Source organism: Schistocerca americana, chromosome 5 (genome assembly GCF_021461395.2).
Source record: "Schistocerca americana isolate TAMUIC-IGC-003095 chromosome 5, iqSchAmer2.1, whole genome shotgun sequence".
NCBI lineage: Eukaryota > Metazoa > Arthropoda > Insecta > Orthoptera > Acrididae > Schistocerca > Schistocerca americana.
This window is the reverse complement of record NC_060123.1, coordinates 244,793,998-244,809,613: the sequence shown is the minus strand read 5'-3', so window position 1 is coordinate 244,809,613 and position 15,616 is coordinate 244,793,998. Positions and strand designations below refer to the sequence as shown.

Below are 15,616 nucleotides of genomic sequence, written 5' to 3'. Positions count from 1 at the left end.
TATCCTTCATATCCATTCCTGAACAAAAACAACAACCGATTAATTTACTAAAATTACCACATGACCTACAGCAAACAGCACTAAATTAACCTTCACACAAAACCACTAAATCGTTAACTCACTGAAACGAATTCCACTACAAACGCAGCCAACACTTGAACAATTCCGTATAATGAGAAAGACCAAACCGAGCCCATGACACCACACAAACGAAAGCCCTAAACATACCACCAGAGAGCACAACAAAACACAACACGACGACATCTACAAACACACCACACTCACAAACCAAACTCCGCGCCATCATGACGTCACACACAACAACAACATTATGTCATGGGTCAAAGCCGACACGTGGGATCAGACACTTCTGTCGACCCCCTGAAGGGTTGCAACAGCCTTTTCAGATGTATGGGCAACAGTGATGACCGACTGACCTGGCCTTGTTACATTAGCCAACAAGGCCTTCCTATGTGTAGTAAGGCAGGAGAATGCAATAACAGAGTCATGCAGATTGTGCCTGAAGCTACACGAGTAGTGATGGCTGTTAAAAAATCTATAAATGAGTTGAGAAGAAACTGTTTAGCAAAACAGACATTCTGTAGTAACAATATGTTTGTAACATGTTGAACGTGAGCTGTAAGCTGTATGGGGATGGCTGTTTACAGCCTTCTGATAGGAACAAGCAAAAAACTACAGAACAGCACAGAGAAATCATATTCTATATGATAGTTTCTATTGCTTTTTTTTTAATCTATATCAATTTGTTTTCTGTAAGTACAGAGGGAGTGGTTAGATGGGGGGAGGCAACTGCCATTTGTGTGTATCGCAAAAAGAAGAGAAATTGGTGGATAGACAAATAGTGGTATTAGTAGTTTATTTATCAGCTATGTTGGAAGTGTTTTTGTTGTGCCTTCAACCTTAAGAATGGTTTGATGTAAGCGTCCACTCTAGTCTATTTTCTACAAGCCTCTCCATTTCTGCATAATCACCGCAACCTACATTCATTTCAACTATCTTACTGTAGTCAAGTCAGCCTCTTACACTTTGAAAGAAAATTACGAGCAGTTGCTGCTGTAGGGCATGTACCGAAAGATGCTCCAGACAATGAAGTTCTGTTACAGCACCACTCCACACAATACGCTTTGGAGCTCCATTACTGGCGAAATTTACATATTTGAAGCCCTTTAGTTTTTCAATATGGCACAGACATTAACATTATGCTTCGCTACCAGTCAATTCGTTCCCACAACCAGACAATATACTTTCACACTCACTGGCTTTGCCAACTCACAATTAAAGTGTCACCCAAATTGTCACCTCCCAACCTAAACTAGACCTCAGACTGCACTATATCTACATCTATACTCTGCAAACCACCGTAAGTTGCATGGCAGAGGGTACTTTCCATTGTACCATTAGTGGAGTTTCTTCCTGTTCCATTCATGTAAGGAGTGTGGGAAGAATCCCATGGTCCCTATGTGAGCAATATGTAGGGGGTTGTAGCATGTTCCTATAGTCATCAATTAAAGCCAGTTCTTGAAACTTTGTTAAAAGTTTTTCTTGGCAGAGTTCAAGAGACTTTCAGTTCAGTTCCTGGAATCCATGCTGGTTGTCATTGAGGAGATCATTCTGATTGAGATATCTCATTCTGTTTGTGCTTAGAATATGTTCTAAGATTCTCCAACAAATTGATGCGAAGGATATTGGATGGTCTTTTTGTGGATAGCTTCTACTACCCTTCATGCAGACAGATGTGACCTCCGCTTTTTTCCATGAACAGGGCACAGCTTTTTGTTTGAGGGATCTACAATAGACGATTGACAGAAGAAGGGCTAACTCGGCCACAAATTCGGTCTAGAATCTTATAGGGATTCCATCGAGCCCTAGACCTTTGTCCAGTTTTAACGATTTCAGCTGTTTCTCATCACTGCTGACACTAACACTCATTTCATTCATCTTTTCAGTGGTACGAGGATTAACTTGGGGCTGTTCACCTGGGTTTTCCTTTGTTAAGGAACATTTGAAAACAGAGTTCAGCATTTCAGCTTTTGCTTTGCTACCATCAATTTCAGTTCCTGTCTCATTCGCTAAGAGCTGGATACTGACTTTTGATCTGCTAACAGCCTTTACATACAAGCCAGAATTTCTTTGGGTTTCATGGAATATCATTTGAGAATATTCTGTTACAATATTACGGATCAGTCTGCCGCCACAAATAAGTATTCAAGGCAGGGAAGAGGGGGGGGGGGGGGGGGGGGGCGGCCTTTAGAAGATGAATGTCTTCTGAACATACAGCAAAGCACACACACTTCAACACCACTAAAGAGTCATTCCCCACCACTGATCCACCTCTCTGCTTAAGGAGGAAGAACTATCAGTTCCAACAGTTAAAAGGGGGTCGTCACCTTTACATTCATGTGTGCATACTGCTGTATGTACTAAACATTTTGACTTTGGAAGGTATAAATCCACTTCAGTAAGGTGTTTTACTCTGCTACTTAGAAAAAAATAGTGAAAGGTATAGTTTTTTAGATAGGCATACATACACAATGTTACTATTTCTGCAGTGTTATGAAAGTACTCTGCAAATCAAATTACTCTCTTGTAATGTGAAGTGGGTTTACGAACAACTAACTATACAATTTTTTTGACATAATTACCCATACATGAGCCACACTGAAGATGATAATTTATTTAGATTTGGAAGGAGCTGGCTGTGTGAGTAGAAAGTTGTTTCAATCAATGTAGGGCCTATAAATTTGATGACAATACATATGCTAACAGCATGGAGATTGCATTTTTCGTACACACCAGATGCATACTGGAACTGAAGGTACCCATATAGCCTTAACCATCAACTTTATTATATATCCAGACGATCCAAACCAACACACTAAACACCTGAAGTACTCCAGATACACACCTATTCTCTTTTCATCACTAAGCAACTTTTCCTAAAGTCATCATCTAGGTGCCGTGAAGCGTATACCAACACTGTTGAACTACGTCAGGAAGTCATATCACAGCCTTTGAGTCCTTTACTAACACATGCAAACAAAGAACAGCTAAGCCTCAAACTGAAGTAACACTGACAGAAAAAACATGAACATCACATATTCTGATCCAACAGCCCACAGGTGTACTGCCAGTTCATAGTGTGCAACAGACTCGCTGGACACTATGAACCATCAATACACCCATGAACTGTTCGATCAACAAATATGCCACGAGACACTGAAGAATCACCACACAGATTTTTTTTCTTGTTTTTACACTGAAGCTGAAAACGATCAGCAGCAGTATATATTTTGTGTTAAAAGTATGACCACATGAAACTTCGAAAAATGATGCAAGTGAATTACTGAAGACTCAACATTGCTGCATCATCACAGCAAGTCAAGTGCATATTAAGGTAAGGCACGAATTGGCAGATTACACCAAGCACCTCTGAAATATATCTCTGTGAAAAAAGAAGGTTAACACATCAAACAATCTTAGTAAGTTTCCAATGCTGGTTATTTCAAGGAGTCCATAGCATACACAAATTGTTCATGGGTAGAGCATCGTCATAAATAGAGGACGATAATGTTCGTCGTTTCATCGCATTACATATCACTGAATTTTAGTCAAAGCATTGGTGTCCAAACTAAAATATGCAAAACCTATTTGATGGTCGGTCATGGATTTGATTATTTGGCGTTTCATATGCACTACACTTTTAAACTGTCATTTGATTTAGCACATTTAATTTTTGGCACGTCAAACAATAAAACTCCTCATTATGTGCACAATCATAACAAACACGCGAAGCGTATAAATGGGACGCTGAAAGATCGAAGGAAATTTACTGAATGAATTTGGAAGTATTAAAATGACAGGAGAATATATAATCGCAAAAGTTATATTATTTCAACGGGTTAACTCACCATTTCGAAGTAGTCTCTAACGTTAGCTGGTGATAGGAAATAGTAAACTGAAATTTTGCTGCTCTCTTGTTAACTCGCTGCAGTCTTTTCCACACAGAAGTCATGTTTATAAATACAGTCCTCTCATCCTCGACATGCCAGTGTACATCGCACTTCCCAGTGAATCATCCAAACGAAGAGTGAAGCACTGTGATAACTATTCAGCGTCTTTATTTTCCCTTTCTCGTAGTGTCTTACTTACTCCCCAAAAAAACAAAACAAAAAGAAAAATTTCTAAGTTGTTGATTCTGCAAAATGCATTTCCTTGGATTAGATGACAGTGTCTTGACAACCAACTACGCACATTTCGTAACACGGCCTGTCTTTCAATATCAAGTTAAAAATACAACACACGGATAAACAAGGCACAGTAACTCACGCCCACAAACTTCCTCCCTCATCGCACACTCGCTTCCCTTCTGTGTCAAACACGTCCTTGGTTCCCTGGGTTCTTGCTCTCTCATCGATAATCGGGACTTTATGACAATCGGTTTACGCACTCGATAACGTGATAGCTTCGTTGCAAGATAATATCGAAAATTTTCTGCGTAGCTTCGTATTTCATAACTTTCCACGTATCGGTAAATAGATGTCGCGACATTGAAAGTCGTTTTTCAATCCTTTCACTTTGTCATCTGTAGAGCCGCTATCTAGAGATGAACATCCATGGCACAAGATACGCTCTTTGTGGAGAGGCATAATTTCAATAGAAATGAACCACTTAAATACGAGATCTTCAGAAAGTTTGTTGACATTTCCTATGTTGATGTCTGAGTTCTCTAGGTCTTATGTTTCATACGGATCCGCTTCTAGTGATTTTACAGTTGATGGCACGTTAAACCCTTGTCTTACATCATTCCATATGCAGTGCTCGGCAGAAGTTGTCTTTCGTTAAATACATAGCAGACCATAGTTTAGGCAGAAAGAAGAGAAGCTATAACGCGAGTATTACGATTTAAATTTCTATTCTTCGTATAACTGCCTTTTATTTCCAAGTCCATTACTAACAAAATTCACAAGAAGAGTTACGTGAACCAGCAACATCGTTGCAGACAACATTTTTATGGACGCATCGAGACAGCAAAGTCATAGCGTAATATCCATTATTAATGTTCTTATAGACAGCGATGGTCTTAAATAGCAAGGTGCATGTTGTTGTTGTTGTTGTCTTCAGTCCTGAGACTGGTTTGATGCAGCTTTCCATGCTACTCTATCCTGCGCAAGCTTCATCTCCCAGTACCTACTGCACCCTACGTCCTTCTGAATCTGCTTAGTGTATTCATCTCTTGGTCTCCCTCCACGATTTTTTATCCCTTGGTGCCTCAGAACATGTCCTACCAACCGATCCCTTCTTGTAGTCATGTTGTACCACAAACTTCACTTCCATACATGGCTACACTCCATACAAATACTTTCTGAAACGACTTCCTGACACTTAAATCTGTACTCGATGTTAACAAATTTCTCTTCTTCAGAAACGTTTTCCTTGCCATTGCCAGTCTAAATTTTATATTCTCTCTACTTTGACCATCATCAGTTATTTTGCTCCCCAAATAGCAAAAGTCTTACTACTTTAAGTGTCTCATTTCGTAATCTAATTCCCTCAGCATCACCAGACTTAATTGGACTACATTCCATTATCCTCGTTTTGCTTTTGTTGATGTTCATCTTACATCCTCCTTTCAAGACACTGACCATTCTGTTCACTACTCTTCCAAGTCTTTTGCTGTCTCTGACAGAATTACAATGTCATTGGTGAACCTCAAGGTTTTTATTTCTTCTTCATGGGTTTTAATACCTACTCCGAATTTTTCTTTCGTTTCCTTTACAGAGGCATGATAAAAATTAGTCTTGAATTCCTCAATTAGTTTTTCATTTATCAATCTTCTAATTCTCAATTATTGTTAATTTTTATCATTTTTTTAGTGACATGATAAAAATTAAAAATAATTTCAAATTAAAAGACTGATAAATGGGAAACGGATTGAGGAATTCAAGACTAATTTACGAAATACATACTGGAAAAATGTACACATAAATAAAAAAAAATGTATTTTGTAACATAGTTACAAGTAACTTTAGAACTGTTTTCGTACAAAGATGACTGGTGAAAGGTCATTAACATTAAAACACTTGTGTTGCTGTACTGCATACACCACTTCTTCATTTTTTCTTATTCTTTGAAGAAACGGTGTTGCTTAACCTTGTCCATGCACCTTCCATATCACTGTTGCGTTTGTGCGTTAGGGGCGCTCAATATAGAGCTTATCAGTGCCCATACGAACATCAACTGAAACGAGCGTGGTACAAGAAAGGAAACATAGATGATATTTCCAGCTACAGATAATTGGCACGTTTGTCTATTTTCTCAAAAATATTAGAATGGCTCTTCAATAAGAGACTAACAGACTTCTTAGAGGATAATGGCATCCTGTCAGAATCTCAACATGGATTTAGAGCAGAGTGTTCAACCGAATAAGCAGTTCATTCCTTTCTATTAGAGGCGCTGTTAGCATTAGACAACAAAAAACTTACCATGGACATATTTTTAGATTTGTCAAATGTATTTGACACCATAAATCATGAAAAATTGCTACGCAAGCTAGAAAATCTTGGCATCAGAGGAACACATAACAACTGGCTCAGCTCTTATCGTAAGAACAGGGAACAATATATGGAAACAGATCAGGAAAGGGACAATGTCATTAGGAAACATAATTCCAAGCCAGTGACTGTTAAATAAGGTGTGCCACAAGGATCAGTAAAATATTTTAATTTACTGATGATACAAGCGTTCTAATTACAGGAAACTCAGAAGAAACACTTGTAAAAAACATACGATAAGTCACAGACAGGCCAACATGCTACTTTAATAACAATGACTTAATAATAAACATTGGTAAAGCTATAGCTGTGGATATATACACAGCACAAACAAAAAATTTGATATCACCCAATCTAGAGCTATGTGGACACACAATAACCAAAACAGCCTGTACCAAATTTCTTGGACTTCATCTACAAGACAACTTGTAATGGAAGCACATATTGTGCAAACAAACAAAAAATTAAGTACTACTTCTGGTTTTGTGTTGCATATATTAAAAAATGGTACCAGCCACAACCCTCTTCAGTGTGTATACTATGAAGTAGTCCTATCTCACCTCTGGTATGGGATTGTATTCTGGGGAAATTCTGGAGATGCCATCAAAACATTCAAAATTTAAAAAAAATTATAAGAATAATGGGAGGGGTAGATAATCGCAAATCATGTAGATAGTTGTTTCAAAAAAGGATGATATTGCCTCTTACTTGTGTATATATACTTGAAAACAAATGTATTTAAAACAAAACTTACACACAAAAAGAGCACTCGTCACTCAAAATCCCACAATACACAGCCAACTTTGTGCCAGGCTTCACTGAGCGAATCGATACCTCTCCTCAGTGCAGCACTCCGTGAAGAATGGGCTGCCCTGCCTCAAGAAACCTTCCAGCACTTATGCCTGTGATAGAGGAAGCTGTCATTGAGGCTAAGGATGGGCCAGAACCATACTGAATTCCAGCATTACCAATGGAGGGCACCACAAACTTGTAAGTCATTTTCAGCAAGTTGTCCAGATACTTTTCATCACATAGTGTACTTAAGTATTCATCATTAATTGATATATTAATGTGTGTTATTATGTGCAAAGTTATAATTATATACAAAATTGTTAATATTAACATACAAATCCAAATATCTCTTGCACATTGTGCAGTTGTGGATGAAAATGGTTCAATAAGTCAATCAATAAATCAAAAGAGATATACGGCAACATGTAACTGGCTGATTACTTACCAAAAACATGGATGAGCCAGGTTCTTCGATAAAACATTAAAAACGGTAATTAAAAATCTCAGGCAACATGTTGGACAATTCACAAAAATGTTGAAGTCGTATTACATTCTTTTGATGGTCAGCTAAAACAGACAGCAAATCTATAATCAAATGAGCTGTTACCCTTTGGTCCAAAAAACACAGTCTAGTAAAATGTGGTGCACTGTGAGCTGTACGCCAAAAGCACCACACATTGAAGGGTTCACTCAGCTGAGCACAAAGCCATGCATCATAGAGCTGTAGCCTATGCGAAGATGAGTAGGGAGGACCTGACACTGCCTGCATGGCTTGAAGGATGCACACCAAGGCCGTGTTGTGGACTAAATGAGACATAGCTTATTATCTGTCACTTGCAGCCATTCTTCTTTCCATGGCACATGACACTGTACCCCAACAGTGACGTGAGAGCATGGAAGGGATGGCCAACTGAACTAACTGAGGGTCATGATACTCGTGCTTGGTTGTTACATCTGCCCTTTTATTCCCTGTAATATCCATATGCCATGGCACCAAGCAGAAAGACACCTCTTTCCCCAGCCCTTGTAGCCAGAGGAGGGTATCCTGGATATTCTGGACTACTTTATCTGCTGGGCACAAACGTTGTAGAGTGAGAAGGGCACTCAGGGAATCGAAAAGAATAAGGAATTTAGCACTTGAAACACTTCTCATCTGATCCTGTGCCCACAAGACCGCTTATAATTTTGCATCGAAGACAGTAAAGTCTTCAGACAGCCAGATCTTGAGGATATAGTCGAGGAAAACAACAGAGCAATCACCAGAGTCTTCCTCTTTTGACTCATGTATAAATACAGCTACAGAGTTATGGTGTTCAGTTCAGCTGTTACGCAATAATGTATTAAAAACATGTGCATGAGTGCATTCATTCCTGTACTGCAGTAAATGTAAAATCACTCTGGACCTCTGCAGCAATCAGATTGGAAGGTGGTTAAAACCCTGAAGTTTGGGTTGTACATCCTCCGCATCAAGTGGTTCATGCACATGCTGCATGCGGATTCCAAACAGCCTTGTTGCTCATGGGCAGTTGGATAAAAGGCATTCCAGAGATGGACGAGCAACAGTATGGTGAACAGATGAATTCTAAAGAACAAGGAACTTGCATGCCTGACACACCATGAGGAACTCGTGCCATCTGGTGAGTGGTGGTTCCCCAGCCTCAGCACAGAGACTGGGTATAGGGCTGATGCTATAAGTACCTGTGGCCAGCCTGATCCCATCACGGTGGACAGTCTCAATAATCTTCAGATAAAGTGCCTCTGTGATCCATACCACAGTTGCGAAAAATCCTATAAAACCGGAACAAACGTGTCCTGTCTGCTCCCCAAGACCTGTGGCTGAGGGTCTTTGAGATATCCAGTACCTTCCGGATTCTGGCTTTCAGTTCTCTCAGGTGTGGTAACCACAACAATTTAGAGTCAAAAATGAAACCTAGAAACATCCCTGTATCTTTAAATGTAGAATGGTGTCCCTCATATGCAAGCCAGGTAAATTGAAGATACTGTGAGAATGATTAAAATGAACACACACACATTTTGATGCAGAAAATTGCAAATTCGTCTTTGCCTCCCACTCCTATACCCTCTGCACTGTAAATTGTAACTGACAAGTCGTTGTTGCAACACCTGAGGAGGAACAGAAAATTGCAGAATTGTCCACAAATAAGTAGCATTGGACAGGACTCTCTACTGTGGATGTGATATTTTTTATAGCTATGGTAAAGATGGTAACAATGAAAACATTGCGCTGAGGGACACCATTCTCTTGCTCTAAACGATCCGATCGTCACCAACGTGAGACGTAAAAAAGCGCTTAGACAGGGAAGACCATATGCAAATGAGAAGCTGCCTACAAAACCCCTATTGATGGAGTTGCACGAGAATATTGTATTTCCAAGTAGCGTCCTACACCTTACTGATGTTGAAACTCTGATAACTACTGCTACATGTTCAGTCCATTCCTGTTTTGAGGAGGGATATCAAAATTGCCTCTCTCCATGAGTTCGGAAACTAACCTGTTGCCATATCGAATTGAAACAGTCTAGAAGGATTTTCTGTGATGCTGTTGGCAAATGTCAAAGCATGCAGTACTGGTTTTAATCATGACTGGGTGCAGTATCATGAGTCTCTGACAGTGCCGAATTCAACTCCCACATGGAGAAGCGGCAGTCGTGAGACTCAGAATTGTTAGATCTGAGGTCCAGCTTTCCCCTCTCTATGGTTGTATGGTAGCGGTGGATCTCCTGAACCTGGCTGGCATTGGCAGTAGTCACTGAAAAATGCTCTGCCTTCACCTGAGATATCTCTGGGCATTGTTTAGACACACCCCTCTTTCAGCATTGCTGCTACTGGGAAACGACTATGTTTACCAGAAATCCTCGTGATGGCTTCCCATACTTTCGTAGACCAAGTGGAATGGTTGATAGAGTCAGGAACGCTTATCATGAACTTTCTTTACTCCCCTTAATTATGGGTTGAGCTTTAGCTCTTACGATTCGAAAGGCTGTGAGGTTGCCTGCTATTGGACGGTATTATTTTTCATATCAGCCACCACAATTTCAAGATTCATTCCTGAAGTTCTCCAGGCAAGCATAAGTGGATTACGACATTAATTAAAGGTAATTTCTAGTGGTTGATTATTGTGTAATTTGATAAAAGTAGACATGTAGAGACTCGTCTAGACATACCTTCTATTAATTATGTAACTATTTAACTGATTATATTATCACTGTTATTTAGAAACAAAAAATTCACAACCTATTATTACAAAACTTTGTCCTCCTTTGTAGCTCAGTCCACATCATTGCTGACTATGAGGCAGGGGTTCAAATGGTTCAAATGGCTCTGAGCACTATGGGACTTAACTGCTGAGGTCATCAGTCCCCTACAACTTAGAACTACTTAAACCTAACTAACCTAAGGACATCACACACATCCATGCCCGAGGCAGGATTCGAACCTGCGACCGTAGCGGTCGCGCGGTTCCAGACTGTAGCGCCTAGAACCGCTCGGTCACACCAGCCAGCTACGAGGCAAGGGGCCTGGGTTCAAATCCTGGCAGGGGACTGGGTGTTGTGTGTTTGTCATCATCATTTCATCATCATTGGCAAGTAGGTCGCCGAAGTGGCTTCAACTAAAGAGACTTGCACTATGCAATAAAATGCCACACTATCATTTCATTTCATTATGAAACTTTGACAAGGCACATAATAAATTCATCTCTTTTTTCACAACTATTATAATTGACCCAAAGTTTTCTACAAATGAAACATTATTTTATACAAACATTATATAAACATTAACTCAGTATTTATTTCTGGAGAAGTTATTGAAGATTTCTGTATATCGTGTCATCAATTGTGAATACAAACTGGTAAGTTCTTCTTCTTCTTCTGACACATGAGAAGATGTACTTCCGTATGGTGATGGAAAAGTAACAGGTGAATATGGTGGCAAGTATTTTAGCTTTTCTTTCATGATAAGGCTATGGAACTTTCCTTGCAAGATTGCAGAGCTTCTGGCAGGAAGTGTTCTCATTTGGCCAGCAATTTGTTGGCCAAACAGGTCATAATTGTCCACTTTTTTTTTGTAGACAATGGACTCTCTGTAGCAATTTTTTGTAATTTATTAATTGCACTTTCAACTTCGGAAAGTTTTGAAATGCGTCTTTTCTTTTAAACTGGCGTCGCAAATTGGTTCTCTTGCGCCGACGTTCCTGTTGCTTTTACTGTGCTCTTAGCAATGCTGTCGTCATCCATGTCTTGAGTATTTTCTTCATCATTTTCTTGATGTTCAGCACGGAGGCTAATGGTTTCCTGATGTCCATCATCATATTCTTCAGTGGGACTTTTCTGAAAGATACAAATGCGACATTATAGAAATTTTGTAATGATTTGCCTATTTGAATAGTATATTGTTTGGTTTTTATATAGATTAACAAATCAATAAATTATATTTTAATGTTTATATATGTATTTATTTATTTTGTTTTTTGTTGAAGGTACCTCAAACTTTGGATGAATGGAGACATGTACAAAACAGTTTTGAGATAAAATGGAATTTTCCGTCATGTTGTGGTACATTGGATGGTAAACATACTTCCATCAAAGGACCACCTGGAAGTTGTGCAGAATTTTACAACTACGAAGGGGGTTACAGCGTAATACTGTTGGCTGTGGTTGACTCTGATTGTAAATTCATTTATGTAGATTTTGGCACAAATGGAAGGGCTAATGATAGAAGTGTGTTTAGGCTGTCTACTTTGAAAACAGTAATTGACAACAACAGCCTAAATTTGCCTCCATATTACATTATTGTAGTAGATGACGCATTTTCCCTGACTACAAATTTAATGAAACCCATTCTCAAGAAGAAACTTGTTCTTAGAAGATCGCATATTCAACTACCAGTTATCAAGAGCACAAAGAGTTGATTTCGGCATATTAGCAGCTAGATTTACATCTACATCTATGTCTATGTGATTACTCTGCTATTCACAATAAAGTGCCCAGCAGAGGGTTCAATGAACTACCTTCATACTGTCTCTCTTCCACTCTCGAACGGCACGCGGGAAAAACGAGTACTTAAATTTTTCTGCGCGAGCCCTGATTTCTCTTATTTTATCGTGATGATCATTTCTCCCTATGTAGGTGGGTATCAACAGATTGTTTTTGCAATTGGAGGAAAAACTTGTGATTGAAACTTCATGGGAAATCCTGTTGCAACGAAAATCACCTTTGTTTTAATGATTGCCACTCCAATTCATGTACCATGTCTGTGACACTATCTCCCCTATTTCGACAAGCTGCCCTTCTTTGTACTTTTTCGATGTCATCTGTCAGTCCCACCTGGTGCGGATCCCACACTGCACAGATATAATCCAGGATAGGGCAGACGAGCGTGGTGTAAGCAGTCTCTTTGGTAGACTTGTTGCATCTTTTAAGTGTTCTGCCAATGACTCGCAGTCTTTGGTTTGCTCTACCCACAATATTATATATGTGATCGTTCCAAGTTAGGTTATTTGTAATTGTAATCCCTAAGTATTTAGTTGAATTTACAGCCCTCAGATTTGTGGGACTTATCGTGTAATCGAAATTTAGCTGATTTCTTTTAGTACTCTTTTAGTACTTCACACTTTTCTCTTTTCTTTATTCAGGGTCAATTGCCACTTTTCGCACCATACAGATATCTTACCTAATCATTTTTCAAGTCGTTTTGATCATCTGATGACTTAACAAGACGGTAAATGACAGCATCATCTGCAAACAATCTAAGATGGCTACTCAGATGGTCTCCTATGTCGTTAATATAGATCAGGAACAATAGAGGGCCTATAACACTTCCTTGGGGAACGCTGGATATTATTTCTGTTTTACTCGATGACTTTCTGTCTATTACTACGAACTGTGACCTTTCTGACAGGAAATAACGAATCGAGTCGCACAACTGAGCTGATACTCCATAGGCATGCAGTTTGGTTAGAAGACGCTTGTGAGGAACGGTGTCGAAAGCCTTCTGGAAATCTAAAAATATGGAATCAATTTGATATCCCCTGTCGATAGCACTTATTGCTTCATGAGTATAAAGAGTTAGTTGTGTTTTACAAGAACGATATAGTCTGAATCCGTGCTGACTATAAGTCAATAAATCGTTTTCTTCGAGGTACTTCATAATGTTCGAGTAAAGTATATGTTCTAAAGCCCTACTGCAAATCGACGATAGCGATATAGGCCTTTAATGCAGTAGATTACTCCTACTTCCCTCTTTGGATATTGGTGTGACTTGAGCAATTTTCCAATCTTTAGGTACAGATCTTTCTGTGAGCGAGTGGTTGTATGTAATTGCTAAATATGGAGCTATTTTATCAGCATATTCTGATAGGAACCTGACTGGTATACAATCTGGACCGGAGGCCTTGCCTTTATTAAGTGATTTAAGCTGCTTTGTTAGTTGGATTTGGGTTGTTTGGGGGAAGAGACCAAACTGTGAGGTCATCGGTCTCATCGGATTAGGGAAGGATGGGGAAGGAAGCCGGCCAGCCCTTCTAAGGAACGATCCCGGCATTTGCCAGGAGCGATTAAGGGAAATCACGGAAAACCTAAATCAGGATGGCCCGACGTGGGATTGAACCGTCGTCCACCCGAATGAGAGTCCAGTGTGCTAACCACTGCGACGCCTTGCTCCGTCTGCTTTGTTACACCGAGGATATCTACTTCAATGTTTCTCATCTTGGCAGTTGTTCTTGATTGGAATTCAGGAATATTTACTTCGTCTTCTTTGGTGAAGGAGTTTTGGAAAACCGTGTTTAATAACTCTGCTTTAGTGGCACTATCATCAGTGACTTCACCGTTGTTATCGCGCAGTGAAGGTATTGATTGCGTCTTGCCACTGGTGTGCTTTATTTATGACCAGAATCTCTTACGGTTTTCTGCCGGATTTCGAGACAGAAATTCATTATGGAAATTATTAAAAGCATCTCGCACTGAAGTATGGGCTATATTTCGAACTTCTGTAAAACTTTGCCAATCTTGGGGCTTTTACGTTCTTTTAAATTTGGCATGCTGTTTTCGTTTAGAGTATTTTGAAAAGAGATTGAAGTTAATTTATCCACAGTGCAAGCTGCATGTACAACTCACAACTGGTTACGTACAGTATCGCCAGGTACAAACTTTGAAAGGGAATGGGCTGATTATGAAGACACAGAAACAGGAGTGCTGCATCCGGGCTATGGCGCACAGCTGGAACTGAGCGACCATCCATAAGTAGCGTTCGTACAGCAAACGCCTACTCAAAGCAGGATCCAGAAAGGAGAAATAATATGGCTGCTTACTTCAACAACGAAGGACAAGTTCCTTGGCAAATGGACGCCATCGGAATGTAAATACGGTGCAAGATGATTAGTAATTCAAACTTCAGATTGTATCTACTTTTGTTCAACGATTTAGCTTTTCTACTCTTATAAAATTAGGATTTTAATAATCTCTAATAAACAGTTCAGAAGCTAGTAATACTTTTTTGTAAATAATCAATAAAATTTAGTTACCATATTATTTAGAGAATTGTTTCATTTTGCCTTTAACATTTCTTGCTTACATTGGAAAATACAATTAAACATTCCATGTAGTAACAATTCTAAAAAGGCAATTTTTAGTTATTTCTTAATTTAGGAATTTTCAAGCTATGTACCTAGAATAGAATATGTTAATTTACCAAATTTAATTGAGAGACTCGAGTTACGACGATGCTGTTTAGAAACATGTCAGCTGTTTTGAACAAAGGTAGCTTCAGTGTATAAACATCATCAGCCCCAGCTCCTTTTCTTTTATACGAGATAACTTTTAGTAACTCACTTCTGTATGTTGTCTTGATAGTCTTTATTCTAGCTCTCAAAAACGCAACATCGGGAACAACTACATCCTGACTTTGAAGGTCTTCTTTCAGTTTCAGAATACTACTTTCTCTTTTTATTTTGTTGGAGTAATCTTCATGGTGTATATTCCACAGTAGTTTATAGTTTCGGAAAGTTTCTAAAAATGTTTCAATATTATCTGTACCCCACTTCACGATCTTCTGAGTACCAGATCTTTGTTTGCACTTAACAAGACATATCAAGTCACTATACGACAGCACGGCATGACAACCACTTGATCTAAGCTCAAAATCAATGGCATAGCAACTCACACGATAGTGGAATCAGCTCCAGTGGCGGCCACTGCACTTAAGAACCGTCCAATAATGACCGCCAGTAGGTCACG

At 39.2% G+C, this 15,616-nt stretch overlaps 1 protein-coding gene across 3 annotated transcripts in view; it reads right to left on the bottom strand.

Annotated features, from left to right (window-relative positions):
• LOC124615508 (EH domain-binding protein 1-like) overlaps window positions 1–4,499 on the bottom strand; it is a 206,554-nt gene extending 202,055 nt beyond the window's left edge. For all 3 annotated transcript variants that reach the window (XM_047143464.1, XM_047143466.1, XM_047143467.1), the window contains exon 1: window positions 3,930–4,499. In XM_047143464.1, the coding sequence (XP_046999420.1) occupies window positions 3,930–4,033 (104 nt within the window). In that variant the 5' untranslated portion in view covers window positions 4,034–4,499. The remainder of the gene's footprint in view (window positions 1–3,929) is intronic.
• Between the last annotated feature and the right edge of the window lie 11,117 nt (window positions 4,500–15,616).